The sequence below is a fragment of the Gymnoscopelus braueri genome, assembly GCF_963280865.1.
Source record: "Gymnoscopelus braueri genome assembly, chromosome: 10".
NCBI lineage: Eukaryota > Metazoa > Chordata > Actinopteri > Myctophiformes > Myctophidae > Gymnoscopelus > Gymnoscopelus braueri.
Window position 1 is genome coordinate 40,168,611 of NC_137611.1, and position 24,200 is coordinate 40,192,810.

General features: G+C 42.6%; 1 protein-coding gene across 1 annotated transcript in view; it reads right to left on the reverse strand.

Annotated features, from left to right (window-relative positions):
• Nucleotides 1-24,200, reverse strand: part of LOC308094349 (disco-interacting protein 2 homolog C-like) — a 297,759-nt gene that overhangs the window by 79,001 nt on the left and 194,558 nt on the right. The window contains 4 exon segments of the mRNA XM_080440954.1: nucleotides 1,206-1,297; nucleotides 11,761-11,958; nucleotides 12,375-12,494; nucleotides 17,766-17,930. Of these exon segments, the coding sequence (XP_080297080.1) occupies nucleotides 1,206-1,297; nucleotides 11,761-11,958; nucleotides 12,375-12,494; nucleotides 17,766-17,930 (575 nt within the window).

Sequence of the window (24,200 nt, forward strand, 5' to 3'; positions counted from 1 at the left end):
CCTTGACATGAAAAAGTTTGAGAACCACTGCTTCAGATAGCTAAGCAACCAATAATTTTGTGATAGAAACCATTTTTTACTTTGATTGGTAGCCTACATTAACAACGTGATGCGATCATGCGTCGCTAGTTTGAGCTTGAAAAGTTATCCATGCTTAATGATGTTGGATAAGGAAGGCATACAGACTTTCAGTTGTGCTTATACCTCCTTCCTTCGCATGGTAAAGTGTCCTCTCTACAAGTGTCCTGTATGCTTTTTCTCCCTCCCTCTGCTCAAAGACTCATGTCTAATGTATTCCTCGTCGTGTCATGCTGAACATAGCGCAAGCGCATACCACGTCGAGTCAGCGACCCGCTATGGGCTTGTAGATCAGCTGTAATATGATTGGGTGGAACTCCTGGGCCACCTAGGATTGGGCCACTATAGTAGTAGGCCGGTATTCAGATGATAGACAAGCCAGTGGGCCAATGTGATGTCTCTCTGCTCTGTGGGCCGGTGCTACTCAAGGATTGGCCATTTCACAAGCCAGTGGGCCAATTACATGAGTTAAAAATGGAACGAAGCCGATTACCGTAATTACCAGTGGCCGGCACGGGCCTAGAATTACCGTAATGATCCTAAGACGGCCGGCCTGGTTCAGCCTGGAATGGACAGGCCGTTCGGGAGTTGTCCCACATTTCCCAGTGGTCAGCACGTCCCTGAATGGTATCATTTATGAACCCATTCAATCCGGGAACGCATCTGTCATTTTAGATTCGAGCTATATCTTGTGCAAATCTTGTGCAAATCTTTGAATACATTTTTTCTTTTTTACATTTTTTACTCAAATCTTTGCTTCTGGGGGGTCCCTGGAACAACATATTTTGATGAGGATCGGCGGCCAAAAACATATCATTTTGGGGGGTCCTTGACATGAAAAGGTTTGAGCCCCACTGATATAGAAACAATAGTTTTTCAGAAAAATTAAGATATTTGTTGAGACATTTGACAGTCACAAATGTTTGCTTTAAACAATATATATATTCAAAGATTTGCACAAATGTTCACGATTTTTCAAAAATAGCAGATCTACAAGCTCATAGAGTGCCGCGCTATGAGCTTGTACATCTGCTATTTTTTAATAACATTTTTTTTTCTAAAATGGTTCATATATATGTATATTTGTTCACATCTCTCTCTCTCTCTCTCACTGCTCTTCCACTCACCCGATCTCCCGGTCTGACCAGTGGCTCCTGTTTGCTTCCCAGTTTATGGAGGAGGTTGTAGGTCACCTTCATGCTCCTGGACCACAGTTTACCTGCAAGAGAAACACCACCAGCCACGTTATACATACAGTACATGTCACATATAGGAAACATGACACATGGTTACACAGAACTCTTCATCCGTGAGGCTTATAGTAGTCAATGGGCCTTGTTTATAAAAGGTCATTTTATAATAGAAATGTTGTCCCTATGACCCAGAGGAAAGAAGAAGGATCCTGTTCTGTCAGTATTTGTTCCTTAAAAGGCACCTAACGAACAAAAGTCAAATCACAAGTGGTAGATAACATTGATTCACTCCAAATGTCATAGACACTGCACTACTGTTAATGATATCATCTTTCTCTGGGTGGAAACCTCATTATGTCCGAAACTGTTATTTTCCCGGATTCTAATTTTAAAAATAGCGAAAGTAGCAGATCTACAAGCTCGAAACGCAGTGCAAAATGTAGATGTGCCACTTTTGATACTTCTGTGTGACACTGTACTGTGATCAAGTAGGGCGTTAATTTACGAAAAAACACAGAAAGTTGGACTATGGAGATTACGCCCGACAGCAACGATATGTGAGTGAATTTCAATCACTTTTAAAGGTACAGTACGTGCCTACTAAGGTATATTGTTACCTTTGAAAATGACTATCATATTCTTTCAGCCGATAATGGACGGATCAAAGTCAAACGACACTTCCATAAAGGAGGCCTAATGAGAACCAAATGACCACACTGACATCACACTCAAGTTCAAGTACACTTGTTCCAGCTCTGAACTAGGTGAGGCGCAGTGGTGGAAAAAGGACTCACATTTCTTACTTAAAGTATCAATACTGCAATTCTGTAGAAATATTCTGTTACAAGTAAAAGTCTGGAATTCAAAATGTACATAAGTACCAAAAGTAGAAAGCACTCATTATGCAGAAGGTCCCATTTCACAAGTTTTCAAATGGATAAAATGGATAAAAAATCTTTTGAAAATTGTCGCGATACGACACATTGTGAGCTTGTACATCATTCTATTTTCAAATGGCCCGAAATGTATATACTGTAGGGCTTTGCGTTTTGTAATAATAATCAAAAAGTAACTAGTAACTAAAGTCTTCAAGAATTGTAGTGGAGTAAAAGTACAATATTTGCCTCTGAGCTGTAGGGGAGTAGAAGTAAAAGCACTGAAAACTGGAAATACTCTGGTAAAGTCAAAAACACCAAAATATTTCACTTAGTACAGAACTTGAGTAAATGTGCTTAGTTACTTTACACCACTGCAAGCAAATGACCACACCGATATCATACTCAAGTCCAAGTATATACCTTCCAGCTCTGAACTAGGTGAGGCGTGACTGATGTGTCTCGCTCGGCGTGGCCCTGAGGGTGGAACCGTATGTAGACCATTACACGGTTTTCCATTACGACCCGAGCAAAATCCAAGTGATGCCTCATGCATTTGAGGTGGAAACATGAGCATGGTGCAGAGAGACACCGTACACTCACCACAAAAAAAAGACGTTCAAAAGGATAATAGACAGAAACCACAGCACATCAAAGAAACACGACGGGAAGTATAGAATACATAGGAGTGAAATTACAGAAGGTGAAGTATTGTAGTGTTCCATCTGGAGACTCAGATTTCTCCATTATTTTCAGCAACAAAAAAAAGCAACCTTTGAACAGCGACCTGACCCCGAACGACACATACTGTATCGTTTATTATGGGTCTTAATTTGTCTGTAAAAGGTAAGAATGTATTGTTCATCATCTAAAATGTAAGATTTTACTGGTTTATGTTGCTGTCGGGCAGAAACCTCTTATCTCCATATTTGTATTAGTTTTTTCGTGAATTAACGCCCTCTAGCATCCACCGTTGAGGTCTAAAGTAGCACCGTTGAGCATCTAAAGTAGCAGATCCACAAGCTAGAAACGCGGCGTGATGCGACGCGTTTTGAGCTTGTAGATCTGCTACTTTTGCCGTTTTTGAATTTGAATCCTGAAAAGTAACAGTTTTGGACATATGAGGTTTCCACCCGACAGAGACGTTAGAAAAAGCAAGCAAGCAAAAAAAAAAAAAAAACCCTGATAAAGTATACAACAATGCAAAGAAATGAGTGAAAGAGTGCAGTGTTAAAAGCATAGAAATGAATAAACAAATCAGTAAATAAAACCGGCATCGGTTTGATCTGTGTGTCTCTGCCTGTGAGGTTAGCGGTGTGGGGGGTTGGGGGGTGGGGTCCCGATCCCCTCATTAACACATTAACCGCCAAGAACGTAGTCCTACGGTCCGTTAAATCCAACTGTTAAGCGCCGAGACCGTAGCCCTACGGGCTGCGGTCTTTTCGCGCATGCGCGGTCCGGGTGCACTTTCGGAATTTTTTTGATCCACTTCCGTTTCCGGTTTGATGACAGGAAATAGAATTATTTGGGATCCGGTTTTGACGATCACGCCCGCTCCCATTCTACAGACGAAACTGAAACTCAATTCTCTTCCTGTAGTTTTTTCTCCTCGCATTTCACTGTTTAACGTAATCCGCTCTAACTACAACATGGATACCCCGTTTGACACGCGATCTTCACTGGGAGATACAGGGAGATCTCGCGGATGTAAACAGACCGTGTAGAGCTCAATCTTAAGGATTTTAACAAGATCTATGGCGACATGAAAAAAACAAAAAAACAACAAAAACACCTTGGCACTGGTGAGTACATTATGAGATTAACCTCTGGCGGTCGATGTGTTAACCACATTAAACCATGACAATGAATGTCATTTCCCTGCTATGTTTTCCTATAATTCAGGCAGACAAGACGCTGATATGGAGCATCGTCGATGGAGCGTTAACGCCTTATTGTTCTGCATGCCAAATGGGGGCCACTTGATTTTGATCAGAATTAATGAATGTGGAGAGGCCCGGCCGCCCTCGAGGAACACGAGCTGGAGAGAAAAAGTCAGGAGCACAGTGGCTTGTGGGTATTTGGAGGCGGAACAGATGAGTGCTAGTGGAGTCTTCCTGTTTTATTTGGGGGTTTTGGCTGCTTCCTATGTATCGGCGCTGTCGGGCAGAAAAAACTCATATCTCTGAATAAGTCATTCTCTTGCTTGCTCAAAAACGACAGTACAGTAAATGCCTGATTTACACTAAGTTGCGCGTGGTGCGTTGCACCCAAAATACAAGCTCACGACACGTCGCAGCAGGTTGCGTGGGCTTGTAGATCGGCTATTTTTGGTGCACGCAGCTAAGTACAGGCATGACGGTGCCCTTGAGCCAGGCATTTAACTCTCAGCCTGTGCAACGGTGTAGCTCAGTGGCAAACAGTGGGAATATTGTGGTTGTACTGGGCAGCTCCAAGTGGTCAACAGCAGGAGACTGTGGTTGTACTGGACAGCTCCCAGTGGCCGACAGTAGTAGAATGTGGTTGTACTGGGCAGATCATTACTGTCAGGTTTTTAAAAAGACTGTGTGTTTAAGTCAGCGTGTGGTGCCAGTTGGTGAACATGCCACCCTGCCGTCTGTGGGATGAGTACGGCGTGCCCGGTGCCAAGCTGGGCACAGCTTGAGCTCCATTCTCCATGTGCCCACTCTGCCAAGCCCAGCTCTGCACCGCGTCATCCTCACTGCTGACTGAACTCAGAGAGTATAAGACATATTTACACTCTCATAGTCTCCCTATTTCGGGTCTGACCGTTCGGCGAAAACAACAGTGTTGATTTTGTCGACTAAAACCATGACGGAAAATGTCCGTCGACTACCTTTTTTCACTGACGAAAACTAAATAAAAACGAAATAAAAACTAAGCTACGATGACTAAAACTGAGACTAAATATATTGACAATTTCGTCAACAAATAAAAACTAGACTAAAATGTTAGTGAGGGACGAGTGGAGAAAAGATCCAGTAAAGAGTCATTTTATGTTTGGTTGCGCTTGGGTGTTGCGCTCTGAAAATAGCACATCTGCAAGCTCACAACACGTCACGCTGCGACGCGTTGTGAGCTTGAAGATCGGCTATTTTCAGCATGCAACCAAAGTGTAAAATCAGCCAAAATACATTTTAGTCGACTAAATCAACTGTAGATTTAGTCGACTATAATCTTATGATATTTAGTCGACTAAAACTAGACTAACACTAAAACATTTCAGAAGACTAAAATATGACTAAAACTAAATGGAATTTTATTCAAAATCAACACACACAAGATCTCTGAGCTTGTAGATTGGCTATTTTTGGCAAAATAGATTTGGTGTAGAGGGGGAAAAGGAACGTATAGAGCCCGTGGGACTCAGCTGGTAAGAGTGCATACAACATACAGTAAAAAAAAACATACTGTAAATAAAGCTATAAAGTCCTTTCTGGTGCTAGCCTGGGTTTGAATCTGACCCAGAGGGTCTTTGCTGTCATCCCCCCTCCCTCTGCCTTTCCTATCTCTCTGTTCACGCGCTCTATCTAAATAAAGCAGAAAAACACAAATATTGAGGGTGTTTTACACAGTGTGGGGCTTGGAGGGGTAATAATAACGTTTGCATGACGATGTCGTCACGATGCAGGAGGCAAAACATTATGCAAGATGCAAATACAGATGAGTAAGCTGTAGATATTAACCCTTTAAGACCGGGAACGCATCTGTGTCATTTTAAGATTTTCCATTAGTTGCCATTAGCGTGGCACTCGATGCCGCGCTATGAGCTTGTAGATCTGCTATTTTTGAATAGCCACAGAAATCTAAAGTGACACAGATGCCTTCCCGGATTGAATGGGTTAAGCACTTCAACATGTTGCATGTATAATGTTGTATGTTTATGTATAAATACATAAATACATACAGTATGTATATGATATAAAATCTGAGCAATAACACATACAGTATGTGTGATATGTATCTTTTTGCTTGCTTGTTTTCAGAGGTGTAAAGTAACTAAGTACATGTACTCAAGTACTGTACTTAGGTACAATTTTGAGGTATTTTTTACAACTGGAATATTTCCAATTTTCTGTACTGAAAATAGCCGATCTACAAGCTCGAGCTTGCAGATCTGCTATTTTCAAAAGATTTACGATACTTTAAGTACAGTACATTTGGGTACCAATACTTTTGTACTTTTACTCAAGTACATTTTGAATTCCGGACTTTTACTTGTAACAGAGTATGTCTAAATTGCAGTATTGATACTTTTACTAAAGTAAAACATTTTGAGTACTTTTTCCACCACTGCTTGTTGGGGCTTCTCCTGGGGCTTAGCAGCACTAGAAGCCACAGCCCCTCGTGGCCCTCTCTCCGACTCGCTTCACTCGCGGCACAGGGACAGTCACGCTTCCGTGGACAAAGGGTTTGTTTGACGATGAGGTTGGACATGGAGTCGAGGTGGAGGGCGGTGAAGGAGTCAAAGTAGAGCTTGTACTCTGGGCAAAAATGTCGGCGACCATCGTGACCCACCTGAAGTCTAAAATAGTATTCTGTAAAAAGTCGACAGAACGACAACAACACTCTATTGAACAGAGGAGAGGTGAATATGTGAAAAGGAACACGATGATTACTTCCCTAAGTGCTTTTATAGCCCAAATAAACACTGTAATTTAGCTTTCTGCTCGTCCCTCTTGAACGCAGACACAAATAGACCACCACACATTATCTTTTTTTTCTCCAAAGAAGTGCAGTACACCATAAGGTTTGGGGTTTGATATAGGCCTGGGCAATACAGTGTACTAATAATTATATCAATCTTGTGGTATGAGGCTACATAATTATTGTCTGATATCATAATATCGTGATTTGGCCTGCTTTTAATCACTTAATCCCTATTTTATACACGTTGTGAGCTTGTGGATCTGCTATTTTCACTATTTTATGGGGGTGGGGGGTAGATATTATTGATCGAAAATATCATGACACCATGACACCATATCGCCCAGTCCTAGTTTAATACCTTGATCAAGGGCAGTGTTGGCAGTGTGTTGTAACACAGGCCAACCTCCATAGTCATCATCAGCTCACTCCTCTTCCTCCTACGTAAGCCAGCAAGTGTGACTAAAAAGGGCGACGTGTCCTGCTGATGATGCAAGGCGTGCAAGGCCAACAGCGCCGGCTCCAATCTAGTCAGAGCTGCATGTGTTTGCGTGCAGCGCCAGGAACGCGCGCAAGATTCACTCCAACTGTGTCTGACTCATTCCAGCAGATCTGACTTGTTCACAAACAGTGGTGTAAAGTAACTTAGTACAATTACTCAAGTACTGTACTTCAGTACAATTTTGAGGTATTTCTTTATCGCAGTCCAAAACTGCTTACTTTTCAGGATTCAAATTCAAAAGTAGCAAAAGTAGCACATCGAGTGGCTTTTGTGTGACACTCTTGTATGATGAAGTTGGGCATTCATTTACCAAAGAAGATGCAAGGTTTTCTGCCTGCCTTGTATTGTGTAGCACTCAGATACTTTATCAAGTAGTGCTACAGTATACTCACTATGCAAGCTCATAATGTATTGCGATGCGAAGCATATATAAGTCACCCGACAGCACCTCACCTCCAGCCCCTCCGCCCCGTCCCTTCAGGTCCAATAAAGTGATAGTGCTTTGTTGAATAAAAGCCTGTATTAAAAAAAAGTCTCTTGGAGACAGCCGAGACTCATTAGGAATACAAATACTAGTGCTTCAGCCAATTATCCGGGGTTATCTGCAGTGCACGTAGCAGCAGGGGGGGGGGGGGGAGAATGTCAGCTCTGTCAATTCTACTGCGTACCTCTGAGACTATGTGAGGATGGAGAAATACAGCCCGGCAGACGGCAACTAAACAACACTGTCCTTGATGGCAGGCATCAAAGAGAAGACAGCCTCGATAAAAGACAGAGAGAGAGGTAGGGAGAGAGGTATAGAGAGGGAGAGAGAGAGAAGGAGGGAGGGGGAACTACGCAAGGTGAAAGAGAGTTTGAGATTGAAGTTGAGATTTTAGCACTGCACACAAGTGTTGCACGGCACGCAAACACACACACACTAGATATGTACTGTACGCGCATGCACACACACACACAGCTTCACCAGTTATCCTGTGTGTGCACGGTGGAGTCTCCTGTGCCGTCTAGACATTTCACAGTCCGCTGAGCTTCTATCTCCCCATCATAAGCTGCTACGGCTCTCATCACAAATCAGCGGGCGCACGTGCACGCACACTCACACACACACGCACGCACGCACGCACGCACACACTGTACATCTGTACAGTTTTGGCACTAACATGGAGATCAGGGTCCATTTCTGCATGGTTACGGTTGGTCACATACGAGTGTGTGTGTGTGTGTGTGTGTGTGTGTGTGTGTGTGTGTGTGTGTGTGTGTGTGTGTGTGTGTGCTGTAGATGGCAGGTTATTTTTAGACAGATGCTAGGTTCATTGTTTACCTGGTATCCTATAGACTCAACAGATTATTATTTGTGTAGTACATTATTTACTTTAGACTAATTTATCGAGGCACTATACACTGTCCTTCTGCATTTGATGCATGTGATAATAAGAATAACCTTGCCAACCGTGAGTCGCTCTGGATAAGAGCGTTGTAAATTGTGTGCGTGTGTACATAATAATGTGTGTGTGCGTGCATGCGTGTGTGTGCAGGTGTTAATAAAGCATCACGCATCATTTTAACCCCTATTATTTTTGGGCCTTTCTTTGGCTATTAAAAAATGTCAGATATACAAGCTCATAGCACGGCACCAAGTGCCACGCTATGAGCTTGTATATCTGCGATTCTTTTTTAATCTTTGAAAATGTGTGCAATTTTTTTTAAAGGCAAACATTTTTAAACACAAATTTTTGCTTCTGGGGGTCCCTGGCACAACATAATTTTCAGGTGGGGGTCTGCAGGCCAAATACATATCAATTTGTGTGTGTGTGTGTCTAGACACATGCACACACACGTGTCTGGGGTCCTGTCCTGATGATGTCATTCCGTTCCTGCTACAGCTCAGTTCTAAAGTACGGCAAAAGGAACACAAAATTCCCTGCTGGAACCAAAGACATTTTCTCCACTGCTGTTTGGGGGATAGAATAATCAGGAGGATATATGTGGCCCTCTCTGATGCTCTGCACGGCAGCAGAAGATCCCTAACTAGCTGGGGGACTGAAGATATGGTCTCTGTCAGCGTGGAAACCTTGTATGTCCACAACCATTCCTTTTCAAAAAAGAGATATTTGTACTTTACTTTAGTATTAACAATTTCCAATACTTTTAATGCACTACATCTCAGAGGCAAATATTGTACTTTTACTCCACTACAATTATTTGAAAACTTTAGTTACTAGTTACTTTTCAGATATAAATTATGACATTATGAGACTTACATTAACCACTTTAGCCCTATTTTATACACAGGCTGTTTGAAAATAGCCGATCTACAAGCTCACAACGCGTCGCGACGCGTTGTGAGCTTGTAGATCGGCTATTTTCAAATATTTTAGTACTTTTACTTTTGGTACTTTAAGTACATTTTGATGCCAATACTTTTGTACTTTTAAATTTACATTTTTAATTCTGGACTTGTGACAGAGCATTTATAAATTGCAGTATTGGTACTTTTACTTAAGTAAAGAATGTGAGTACTTTTTCCACCACTGGAAAAAAGAAAGAAAAAAACTTAGAGATACAAGGTTTCTGACGGAGACGATATGGATGTGAAAGGGGGGTTAGGGACATGGGGAAGAGATGTTCTCTCGTGTGGTTGAGTGATGCTGGCATGTAATCAGAGAGAGCTGGAGATGAGAGTACTTAATGACTGATATACTGAGCTTTTTCTTGGATTCTGAGCTTTCTAGCTGTTTGCCATATTTTGTGTCTTTTATATTTAATCTAACATCAGCTCTGCCTTACAAGATAATGACTCTAGGCTCACAGGAACGCCTCTAAATTCTAAAATGGAAATTCTGCAACGATATGAACTATACAGTGGTGGAAAGTAACTAAGTACATGTACTGAAGTACTGTACTTAAGTAAAATGTTTAGGTACTTTTACTTAACTGGAATACTTAGAATTATCGATACTTTTACTTCTACTCCACTACATCTCAGAGACAAATATTGTACTTTTACTCCACTAGAATTATTTAAAAGCTTTAGTTACTAGTTACTTTGTAGATTTTGATTATTATTACAAAACATACATTAACCTCTTCAGGCCTATATACATTTCGGCAATTTGAAAATAGCTGTGTCAAAAATAGCAGCTATTTTCAAAAGATTTTTATACATTAGAAAACTTGTGAAATGGGGCATTCTGCCTAATGAGTAGGCTACTTTCCACTTTTGGTACTTTAAGTACATTTTGATACCAATACTTTTTTACCTTTACTCAAGTACATTTTGAATTCTGGACTTTTACTTGCAACAAAGTATTTCTAGTATCACAGTACTGATACTTTTACTTTTACTTAAGTAAAAAATATGAGTACTTTTTCCACCACTGGAACTATAATATTATTTGAGTCTCTTAGTCTGTACAGTGACGTTTACGACATTCTGCACAACTGGATCAATAATGTAAATGTGGCTCCGGGGTGGGGGGGACAACTAAACTGATGTTCTTAGCCTTAGGTCTGTCTTTGACATTAGACTGGAATCAGAGCCAGCAGGTGGCAGCCATTGTTTTGTTGCTGGAGTTAATCAGCTCGGGGACAGAGGCAGAGCGTGGCTTCAATCAGAGCTGCTGTTCTAACAGGATTCCTCTGAATAAACAGCTGTGCTACAAACACAGTGCTAGACTCTTCTGTAGATCACTGTGTGAACGCAATACCATGGCTAAGTCTCTCTCTCTCTCTCTCTCTCTGGTTCTTAAAGTGGGGTCTGGGGTCTTGAGGAGGTTCAATGGGGTCCCCAGCAAGATGTGTGAACATAGCATCAGTTTTAAAGGAGTAGTTCAACACCCAAAAAATACGTATTTTCTATCAATTACACATCCCATGAAGCATTGAATTCCTGGAGATTATTTAGTTTTTGCCGCATTCCTAAGCCAATAATTTGATTACCGGCGGAAAGATGCTAAAGTCTCTTTGTGTCTCCTACCGAAAATACACCCGGTCATCAAATTATTGTCTCAGGAATGCGTCAAAAACAAAAAAATCATGGAAAACAATTGCGATGCAATCGCGATGCGACGCGTTGTGAGCTTATAGATGTGCTATTTTCAAACAAATCTTGAACAAAATGTGGAAAAATGTGGAATATTTTTTAAACATGTTAACAACTCAAATCTTGTATGGGGTGTGCCCGGCACAAAACATTCTCAGATGGGGGTCCACGGCCAAATACATATTGATTTGGGGGTCCTTGACACGAAGAAGTTTGAGAACCAACCACTGCCATAAGTAAGCATTAACGTCACCATTAAACTAAACTCTACAGTACATTACACTAAGACCTGGAGTCAGAAAAAAAATTTTGTCGAGTTACATTGATACCACAGCATCAGCAGAAAGCCCCTGTCTGTCTGTCTGTCTGTCTGTCTGTCTCTAGTCTATGAACTGCTGTCCTTACCGTATGTGAGGACGTAGAGTGGCTTCCCGTTGGTGTCCATGGTGGTGAGACAGGGCGCTTTGGGCGAGATGGTCCCCCACCTCTGCAGCGCCGCCTCCAGGGACGGGGGCCAGTTGGTCACCACGCCCAGCTGGTCGCCACGCATGGCCACCATCTGGGCTCCCTCCGCCTTGGGCTGGTTGGGATCGGGCTGTTGGACTGGAGAGGAGGAGAGGAGAGGAGAGGAGAGGAGAGGAGAGGAGAGGAGAGGAGAGGAGCGGAGAGGAGAGGAGAGGAGAGGAGGAATGTTCTTTTCATTTTCTGTTTTACTGTTCATTATATGATAAATGATATTGTAACATGTCATCTATTTGTGTTAACTTGTTTGGGTTATTATGAAAGACTTAAAACTTGAATTATGTAAGGCTTGAGGAAAAAAAGATAGAATATTTTCTATGTATGATACAAAGTTTGAGTATTTCTATTGTACACCGATGCATATGTCATGTTATATGTAATGTACTATAAGTCCGTGTGAGCTGCATGGGCACCTTTTGGTGCATGGACACAAAAATAAAGACATCTATGATCTTGACCGGTAACATTTCAGTGAACAGTTGGATGTTTGTTCTCACCCTCCAGGAGCTCCTCAAAGTCATCCACAAAGAACTCTCTCAGAGGAGGTCGTTTGGGTCTCTTTAGTGTGTTGACTAGCTGCTGGATCTTAGCTGACACTCTGCTACTGACCGGAACACCTGGAGACACACAGACACATAGAAACCTCTTATCTCCATATTCTAACCTTTTGTGTTTTTTCATAAATTAACGCCCTACTTGATCATACTACAGCGTCACACAATAGCGTCAAAAGTAGCAGATCTACAAGCGCGGCGCGAAGCGAAGTGCGAAGCGAAGTGCGACGCTTTTGAATTTGAATCCTGAAAAGTAACAGTTTTGGACATATGACGTTTCCGCCCGACAGAGACGATACACTAATATAACAGTACAACCATAATAAGAGACACGCTCATACAAACATACAGTACATTCAGCAACTTCCCATCAAATGTCATGGTCTACATTTCTTTCTAGAATGGGTTCTGGGTTGTGATGTCATGAGAGGTATAGCGTCATAGAGTAATACATTCCCCCCGGTGGCTGCAAAAAGGAGTGCAGCCCATCACACTTTATGTTTATGTTTATGTTTACTCAGCTTTCAGCATGATCACAGATGTTCAAAAAGACAGGTGCCATTAAAAACACTGAATTATTTTTGCTGATTACAATATAAAACTGCAATAAAAAAAATGCAATTGCCTATCTAAAAATCTAATAACCTAAAACACAACTCTAAAATCCACTATCACGGACGGTATCCAATAAAAAAGACTATAAAAACCCATAGTCAGCGTGGGTGCAGTCAGGACAACGGTTGCTGCCCACCTGGCAGGCTGGACGATATGATTTAAGTTTTACGGCCTTCATTTCCTGCACCCACGCCTCAAAACGCTCCGAGAGATAAAGCTCCAGACATCACAGGATCCATTTATAAACTCGTTCAGGCGAGTCAGTCCACAAATGCACGCTTCCACCCCCACCCCCCCCTGCTGTGTCCTCATCGCTGAGACACTAAAGTGGTGCCATGTTTTTAAATCCATGATGAAATGAGTGTGATCAACACACACAGAACACGGCTCTTCAGGATAAATGTGAGGTAAAAGCAACGACCACAAAAAAAACGCAGCAGCAGGTGAAACTTTAGCAACTGTAGTAAATTCAACATTTCGCTTGGCACTGAAAATGTCATATTTTGATGAGCGATACGGATGAAAGCAAACGACAACCAAAGAAAAGCAGCATATGAGATGAGGCCTCTGCATTAATAATAGCACTTCAGGTGTGTTTGATTTAAGTTGTGCCAGAGAGACCCAGCGAACATGAGAATTTTTTTTTTGGTATATCCATTTTCCTGAGTGGAAAACTCTCTGTCTGTCTGTCTGTCTGTCTGTCTGTCTGTCTGTCTGTCTGTCTGTCTGTCTGTACTTCCAGGATGCTTCAGTGAGGTGTTCTGTTGCAGATGTCCATGATAATGAGGTGGATAAAGAGGTGAAAAGTCAAGTTTTGCCGCTGAAAGTTGCTTTGTTCTGTTCATCAAACAGCACCACCTGATACACTCTGCAATTATTCACAGGTGTGTTGATGAACATAATTTTTCCTGGGCTGATTCCTTCACTAATATGGAAAAACACATGAATGCATAATGGCCTGTCCTTTTGTCTGATTGTTTGTATGGCGTGACTCCTTGGAGATGAGCCGAGTGAATAGGGTCTGTCTGTCTGTCTGGGGCTAATATTGCAATGCTCAAATATTTTTCACACGTGTTTTATACCGAAGTCAGTGGAGGTCTGATTGGGCTGAAACATTGCCCGAATATCAAGATGACTGACGTCACGGTACTGAGGGCCGTAGATCATTGGTTCTCAAAGTGGGGTCCGGGGACCCCCAGTGGTCCTTGGCGTGGTACCAGGGGGTCCCCCGCTAAATAAGTTAATATATAGCGTTACAATTATTTTAACCACTTATTCATTATTGTATACTTTGGCTTTTTTTTTTTATCGTGAAAATGTGTGCAAATCTATGAATATATATTTTTAAAGCCAACATTTTGACTCAAATCTTTGCTTCTGGGGGTCCCTGGAACAAAATATTTTGAGATGGGGGTCTGTGGCCAAATACATATCATTTTGGGGGTCCTTGACATGAAAAAGTTTGAGAACCACTGCCGTAGATTACATGAACGAATGTGTACCACTCCGTTATTAGACCCCATCTTGTTTTATCTCCAACTTCCTTCCTTTCCTAACCTCCTTACTGTCAACATACCCAGCTCCTATCTCTCCTTTCTTTCTTTCCTTCGTTCTTTCTTTCTTTCTTGTACTTCCGATGTGTCATTCACAAAACTGAACACACCAACTAAAGAACACATGTAAGACATTATGTTGGATGTGATTCATCGCTCGCCTTTCATGTGACTCCAGAGCTAAAGTTTCTCATGGAAAGCGTGCGCATGGCAGATGCAGTGACATAACCATTATGTTCAACAGCACAGATGATGAGCCTGAGGGAGATGAGCAACAACCAGACAAACCCGACACACTTCTGAGAGACAGACACTTTAAAACACTATGGAGGATTCAAAAGACAAAAAAGCCATCCACAGCAACAGGAGTTTTCCATCTAACATCCGTGTGACTCATGCTGTTCTTACACAGAGGCACGCAAACACACCACACGCACAATACTAACCAGAACCTGAATGTTTCCCCAATAGTTTTTTTCTATAATTTTTTTTATCCCACGATTTTGCAACCCTTTTTCACCCAGTGCCAATTGTCTGAGTAATCCTGGGCGCTGAGCCGAGCTCATGCCTCCTTCAATGCATGAGAGCCAACTGACCTTCTTGTCACTTGACAGGGGGGAGTTTCCCTGGTTGGACGTAGCGCGTGGAAGGAACACGTTATTCCAACCAGTTCCTTTCCCCTCCATCAGGCGCCCCGGCTATCAAGGGGGAGGCGGTATAGAGACCAGGATTACTACATGTTTTTGTGAGGGTACCTACCCTAGGAGACACGGGGAGAACATGCAAACTCCACACAGAAAGGCCCTTTCGCTGATGACGCGGAGGAGAGGACACGGCCCCAACGCCCACAGCGGGCGGGAATCGAACCCAGGACCTTCTAGCTGTGAGGCGACAGCGCTACCGACTGCGCCCTGTTTCCCTAATTGTAAAGCCGATTTTTTAACCTGTTGAGAGTTGTCTTTTCACGGCTGGGCTACCGCAATGTCCTGACTCTCAAACGTCTGCTGCTGCCAGACTTGTGACAGGCACTGAGCTAAGAGAGCACATCTCAACGGTCCTCGTCTCTCTCCATTGGCTCCCAGACAAGCGTATAGGGTAACATTTGAGATTCTTTAGTTTGTGTTCAAAGCCCGTAACGGTCTTGCTCCTGCCTATATTGTGGAACTTTTAGACCAATCTCCAGCTCACTCAGATCTGACAGTCAGTTGTATTTGTAAGACTCCACGGTCTAGCACAGTAATAAGGTTAGGACGGGCGACCGTGCCTTCGCTGTGTTGGCACCGAAGTTCTGGAACAAACTCCCTTTGAGGATCAAACCTGACCCCACGCTAGGGACTTAAAAAAACACGATTGAGACCTGGAACGCATCTGTGTCACTTTTTGATTTGAGCTAAAAAGCATTATTCTACACTTTGGCTATAAAAATCGTGAAAATGTGTGCAAATCTTTGAATATATATTGTTTTAAAGCATGTTCGCCCCGGGCCAGTGTAATAACTGGATGGGGGGCACACTACAAATACTGAACCCATGAACCTATAAACACAGCCATTTCTCTTGTGAGGACCAGGAAGATGGCCCTCACAATATCTACTGCATTTCTCAAATTCTACTATACTTGTGGGGACATTTACTGTGTGGCCCTCATTTATCAATGGTGTGTAAAAAACGGCTTATATTTTTGCCTATATTTCGCCTTACGCCAAAGTCCAAGTGAGATTTATCAAAGGATCCTACACAGTCCTAACCCAGCGTACATTTGGTCGGAGCTTTGATAAATCTGACGGCTGAAACCGAGCGTCATTTAAATAACACGCCCGTTAATATTCTCGAAACGCCCCGATTTTACAACATGAAGAACCAGAATACGACTAAAACAATGCATGGAAAGCCAATAAGAAAGCGCTTCCCCCGCCTCGCTGCCTGTCAAGTCTCACACACACACACACACACACACACACACACACACACACACACACACACACACACACACACACACACACACACACACACACACACACACACACACACACACACACACACACACACACACACACACACACACACACACACACACACACACACATGCGTTAGCCTATATGAATGACAGATTATGACACCAATCACATCGCCATGAACGGAATACGTTTGTATATACATTTATTTAACCCATACCGAGCAGTGTGCGTTCGAGTTACACTAAAATAAAGCAGTAATGTAGGCTATTCCCCGGGAGACTCGGGCTGCAGTGAGTGCCGTGCCGCCACGTTAATGAGAATTCAATTCAATTCAATCTTTATTTCAGACTCAGGGTCCATACAACAATACACACACAGTAAAAGCAATAAAATAATAAAAAGAAAAAAACACATAAAGATAGCCTGGCGAGGCACTCACAATCTGAACGTGTATGGAGTGATTGATGAATGAATGCATAAACATTAATGGATGAAGGCTGGTGTGTGTTGGGAGGGTTAAATGTCCGATCTCCCGGTGGCCCAAATAAATCCACAGCATGAAGAATCACCTGCGCTGGGCAAAGGTCTGGAGCGTCGGGTTTCTATCCTCAACCCAGGCTGCACATAACACCATTGGACACGCTACTGTAAGTTTGGAGACCTCACTGTCCATGAGAAGATAACAGCGGCGCCGCCGTGCAGGTCCAAACTCCCAAAAAAGCTCTCGCATAAGGGCTCGTATATTTTTTAAATAGCAGATCTACAAATTCACAACAATGCATGGTGATGTAACGCGTTGTGAGCTTGTAGATCTGCTATTTTCAAATAGCCGATGTAGCCAGATCTGCAATCTTATCTGAATGACTGTTAAAGCAGTTTGTTTAAATGAGTTTATAAAATGTTATATTTTCACATTTATTTATTAGTGTTAGATATACATTTTGGAGTGGATACGCGTGTCCAGATGCCTTTCAGACGGTCAGACAATGCTGCTCCGCATGTCTACAATGGAACACACAGGTGCAGCCAAAGTCTACACGCCCTCAGACCTGACGTGAGATCAAAGTCACGATAGATTGATAAATTGCGGTGATCTCGCCGTACGCCCATTATTTGGTCTACATCACGTTGATAAATGAGGGCCAGTGTGTACACACACACACACACACCCCCCCACACACACACACACACACACACACTCCAACTCACCGTCGCCTGTCTCCATCAGCTCTGCGTTTCCATACTTGGGGATCTGCCGGTGCGCTGCGGTGCCACCGGGCCCCGGGGTTCGGTCCCCCTGGAGGCCCTCAGGGACGGAGGTGGTGGAGTTGTTGATGTAACCGGTAACGTCAGGAGGGGCAGCAGAGTGGTTCTCTGGGGGCGAGAAGGTGGAGAGGAGAGAGGGGAGAGGGTATAAGTTAGTTAAACACACAGAAATGGACTGCTAACAGGGCAGAAACCTAACATATTATAACTTTTTGTGTTTTTTCGTAAGTTAACGCCCTACTTGATCATACTACAGCATCACATTTGTGTGATTATAATGTAGCACATCCACAAGCTGGAAACACGGCGCGATCTGCTACATTTGCTGTTTTTGAATTTGAATTGTGAAAAGTAACAGTTTTGGACATGAGGTTTCCACCCGACAGAGACAATATAATAATAATAATATTGTTATTATTATTATCATTATTATTATTATTAAGCAATTCAACAATGCTCTCACATAGGCTAATGATCATTATCATTATTTATAAGAATAATGATAATCACAATCATCAACGTTGTTGTAGAAGATTATGCATGTGTGTGTTAGCCTTAAGGCTATTTTCAGCGAAAATTTTCCCCACAATAACAGAAAAAAACCCTCAGTTGTGATGTTCTTAGGATTGTATACAGAGCACAGGACAGTCAACAACATGTTCATGTTGTTCTTTACCAAAGCTACACGCATGCAGTTTACATTTAAATTGTGAGCCACTCTTTTGAAATCAGTCTGATGTCGTTTTTTATGGCAAAAAAAAAATCTTTCAGTGACATCTCACTGATTTTGTTCGAGCAGGTTACAATTTATCAAAAAGGAATAAAGATACAAAATCGCTGGGGTGCAGACCAGGAGACAACCGACATCAGCCCACTGCTTCATTTAGAACGGGAAGTACTTACTGTGTATACTTAACTTCTTTGACTGGTTTTTAATCCTTGTTTTACATTTTCTTAAAATGTTCATTGCAAATGTGTCTTATTTGTTTGCATTGTCTTTTTTTTTGTTAATGGTACAACAAGATACCAGGGTTGTGGCTCTTTCGGAGCGGGAACTTTGGAGGATGGGAGGGGTAACAATGACATACACTGTTTTTGTATGCTTTTATCTTATTGACCTGTATGTGAATTGAATAAAAAAAAATACCAATAAAGAAACCTTGAACAAAAAAACTGTTTTCACCAGGGAATGTTGCATGACTTTCACTTAAGAGTTTGACACAGAAACAATGTTAGTAAACTCCCAATTCCCCCACCAGCAGCACCACCACCAATACACCCTGCCTCCTGCATCACTCGCCCACTGACTCCTTTCCTTATGACATCATTGCAGTTCAGAGCTTTGACCAGGCTATAGCGAGCCATTTGCGATTCGATACCCCCATGATAACATAATGAAACTGGAGTGCCAGTCAGACCAGTGGTTCTCAAACGGTGTGCTGCTGAGCAGTGTTGCCAGATTCTGTGAGAGAAACAAGCAAGGTCTAGGAAAACAAGCCCATAAGAAGTGACTATGGGCCACAAGAGCACTTTAAACATATACATCGGCTATTCGAAAATAGACGATCTACAAGCTTACAATGCATTGCGATGCGATTTTTTCCCCCCACATCTAACGCAACTTAGGAATGATCCGCGGACCCTGTAAAATGGAATGGACGGATGTGAATCCAGTCCAAAAAACGTACCTCCCGTCCTCTCCAACGATAGGATCTGGAGAAAAAGGTCCCTATCTCCATATCTTTTTACAGTGGTGAAAACATTTTTGACGCACGATCACTCTGCAATGGCGGATCGCATTAGAAATGTTATTGTTCCAGGCGTTAGTCGGGACCCTCGACCTTTGTTTACATCCGCGTCCTCGTCGTGGCGTCTACAGCTCTAAACAGATCAGCGTACACGGTAAGAAGCGCTGGCACTGGATGTACCCTGTTTTAAAAAACCTAAATGTGTTAACAGAAAAACAAGCCCAAAGTCGCTTAAAATAAGCGGACATGGCAACACTGCTGCTGAGGCACACTGGTGCATGTGTCTTGGGATTCTGTGACAACCATACAATTAGAGAGGGAATTCCTTACAACTATTCCCACTAAACTGTCACTCTGAAAAGAGAAAACACTTCTTTACACTTTGAGCTGTAAGAGCATGGTACAAACTCCCAGAGGAAGTGGTGCAGACTCCTTCAGAAAAAAAAGATTAGACAAATTCTGGTCCACAAAAATATTTTTTGGTACAATTATAGGTTTGTGATTTCATAGACTGGTAAAATTGGAATTATGTATGTATATGTATTGTATGTATATCTAAGATTGTATGTGGGTTTCGGAAGTATTTGTGTGAGTGAGTTGTAGGGTAGTAAGTTTGTGTATTGTGAACATGAATATCCTTTATATTTGTGTTGAGTCTGGTGTAGAGGATGGCATCCTGTGCCAGAAATTTGCAACACATTTAAAAATATATATATATATATATATATCATACATTATTACTGATCTAATAGGTCGATGGCGGTTTCTGCCTCACAAATATAAACTGTGCTTCAGTCAAGGCTCAAGGGCCCTCGGCAGAAGTAGCATGGATGGAGCGCTTCTGACCACCGTGGCACTCAGCTGGAGGACACAACCCTCCAGTGGCACCACGGCCTATTACATTTAAAATGAAAGACCTGAGGCATGAGGCATTTATCCGCTCTGATCCAGAGCATCGTCATAATGCGTGTGATTGAACTTGACCTAATGACCTGGCTTGAGCTTTATGTTTCATTTATACTATTACTTACTGTAGTTGCGTCAGAAATAGGAGATCTACAAGCTCACGTTTTTCGGTGCAGGACACTGGCACGCAACTAAGTGAAAATCATTAGACAGACGAGCACTGACTTTTGGGTGACATGACTTCAGGAGTTCAAAACTTTTAATCCGTAGCGCTGTCGATAAACGTTAAAAGTTACCGCACCTCAAGCTAGATTGACGTTAATAAGTTAGAGAAAGGCATATTGCGGGTTATCAATGCAACCTAGCAGTCTTTATTCACCGTGTATGATCCTTATTATAAGAGCAGCTAGAGGGAATACTGAATTATAAATGTATGTGTGATGATAATCAAACACCACGAAGAAAACACCAGACACAGAGAGCGTCTAGCTCACAACAAAGGCTGCGTTGATGCCCAGCATCACTCAGACAAGTGTAGTCTCCCTCTCATCTCTCTCTGTCTCGGTCTATTTCATCCACTTATTTTAGATCAGGCCTAATTTTGATCTCTTTGTGTCTACTTCTCTTTTCTCACATTAATCACATTAATCTCACTTATGAATATTGAGATCACTTTCACTTTGCCTACCAGATGCCTTGGTTCTGTCTCATTTGTCTCCTCTCAGGGAAAAGAGATGGAGAGAAATAGAGAACGAGAGAGACAGAGAGATGTATTTCTCAGTGCTACTCTGAAGCAGAACCAAAGGGACTAAATAGAGAGGCTGTATTCCAGACGCTGGCTGCATATCAATCCTGCGGGGCACACAGCACAGCCTTGCTAATTACCACAGCAAACTGTGTGTGTGTGTGTGTGTGTGTGTGTGTGTGTGTGTGTGTGTGTGTGTGTGTGTGTGTGTGTGTGTGTGTGTGTCTTTCTTTGTATACATCAAGCATGTAATGATGATGTACGCCTGCAGGTGTTATGTGCGTGCATGCGTGCGCGCGTGTGTGTGTGTGTGTGTGTGTGTGTGTGTGTGTGTGTGTGTGTGTGTGTGTGTGTGTGTGTGTGTGTGTGTGTGTGTGTGTGTGTGTGTGTGTGTGTGTGTGTGTGTGTCCATGTATATCAGTCTATCTCTCTACCTGACTACCTAACCTGTACCTATAGCGAGCTGTCCATCCTTGTCCCTGTCCGTGTGTCCGTGTGTGTGCGTGCGTGCATGTGTGTGTGTGTGTGTGTGTGTGTGTGTGTGTGTGTGTGTGTGTGCGTGAGTGCGTGCGTGCGTGCGTGCGTGCGTGCGTGCGTGCGTGCGTGCGTGCGTGCGTGCGTGCGTGCGTGCGTGCGTGCGTGTGTGCGTGCGTGTGTGCCTATAGGTGACCTCATCAGAATGTATTCATGATGATTTGTGACAGGGAGGTATGATCCCAAAGCTGAGGGTGGATGATAAATGTCTCCTTCACGGCTGAGGGGAACCGGCGGAATATCAATAGGTCTAGCAGAGAGCGGTACAGCGATACAGAAACCAATCCAGGGATGGATAAATCCAAGTTATGGCTCAAGGAATAGCTCAGAAAGAAAAGATAAGAGAACTGCTTTGTCAGGGATGAGACTGACTGGAAAACGTATCAATGCCTAAACCAGAGGATCTAGCAGAGAGTAGGAATGTAAGAATCCAGTTCAAGGACACAGACACCTTTGCCAGACGCAGAGAAGAACTTCACAAACGTTACAGGAGGGAACTTTGCAAAGACCGATATTGCAGGAGAACAACTTTATCAGTACAAGTAACGGCCTAGTAAAGAAAACAACCCCAAATCCTGGGAGGCTCCAATAATCCATTCTCATATCCTAACAGTCAGGTGGAACCCACCTACACAAGTAAGTGAAAATAACCAATCTACAAGCTTGCATCGCGGCACGTTGTGATCTTGTAGATCTGCTATTTTCACTACTTTTGTGCGACACTTGTATGATGACGGCAGCAACGATAGCCTAACCACATAAAACCTATATACTTAGTCGACTGGGAATCCATCAGGGGTCTATACCAGGCGCCCTCCTTTTTTCCCTGTACTAAATCTTCTCACAGAATGTTCACCCCAGAATACTGTCGGTACACCATGGGTTCATGTGGTTGAGAAATAGTTGGGAGGAAAAAAAGACATGAAGAAAAAAGGATAGAGATTCCCTTTAATTTCTGAATCCTGGAGACTTTCATAGACTGGGTGCTTTTCCAGCTCCTAAATCGTATCACTATCCAAACCAGAGAGCTGGACACAGGCCTGGGGTCAGGGATGCTTCACATCCCCATATGGCTGTAATAAAAGCTTGACTTTGACCTTTAAAACTCCCGGAAGACGCTCGCTTCAAAGTTTCAAGGTGCTTTGTTAGGACACAGACAATAATATTGTATTCCTATACTTAAATATTATCAATACCAAAACCAACACAGAGCCCTGAAAGGTTTCATGACATTCTGGTTTACGAAACATTGAAAGTCTTTATCATGGTCCTTCAGACATGTATTAAAAGGTTTTAACTGAAAAATCCACTCCAGTGAGCCATGGCAGGTTATTTTCACTCTGTGTTCTGAGGCCTTTTCAGTTGCAATGGAAAAAAACAACAATTTGCCTGCGGGTGTCGCTGTTGAGGGATTTTGCCTGTCAATCATCACCTCATCAGAGTTATTTCTCCAGATATCGTCTCTGTAAGGCAGAAACCTCTTATCTCCATATTCTAACTTTTTGTGTTTTTCCATAAATGAATGGCCTACTTGATCATACTACAGCGTCACACAAAAGTATCAAAAGTAGCAGATCCACAAGCTCGAAACACAGCGAGCTTGTAGATCTGCTACTTTTGGGTCTTTTGAATTTGAATCCTGAAAAGTAACAGTTTTGGACATAATGAGGTTTCCACCCCGACAGAGACGATATCTGGAGAAATAACTCTGATGATGTTGCCATATTGACACTTCATCTTCTTTGTCATGACTGGCCAAACGCTTTGACTTTGGACTGGAGAAACCCAAGAGTCAACACATAAGAGTTGATCAATACCTCGACCAATACGGCTTACACTGGGACAAGAGGTTTCATTTAGGGGCAGCAAGTCCTTCTGATGGTTGAAGAGATACTGAAACATGATCGCTTTAGAGCATTGGTTCTCAAAGTGGGGTCCGGGGACCCCCAGGGGTCCTTGGAGGGGTCCTTAAAGACGGGGTGCCGTGATTTTCCGTGATTCCCCCCCCCCTAAAACATAATCATCAGGTATTATGGTTATACTAGGAGGAAGATTTTTTTCAAAAAAGTGTACAGAAATTGTTAAAATTCTGTTTTTATGTGGACACGCCTCCAGTTCATTAAGTATACCTGGTTCTCACCTTAGCACCTCCTCCACCACCTTAGCACCACCCACCTGTCCTAGTCCCTCCTCCTCCTCATGCCCACACCTGTTGTGTTATGATAATGAGGGGGAGGGTATGTTTTTATTATGTCACTAAAGCGCTGTTTTTCTATTGGCACGTTTGACCCTCAAGGTTTCAGCCTCCAGGTAGAAACTCAAAATAGTCAGAGAAGACATAAAACACCATAAAAACACCACCAGGGGGTTTAATGAAGTTCTATCAACCTCATAGACACATGAAAAACAGAAAAAGTGCAAAACCATGGCACCGCCTCTTTAAAT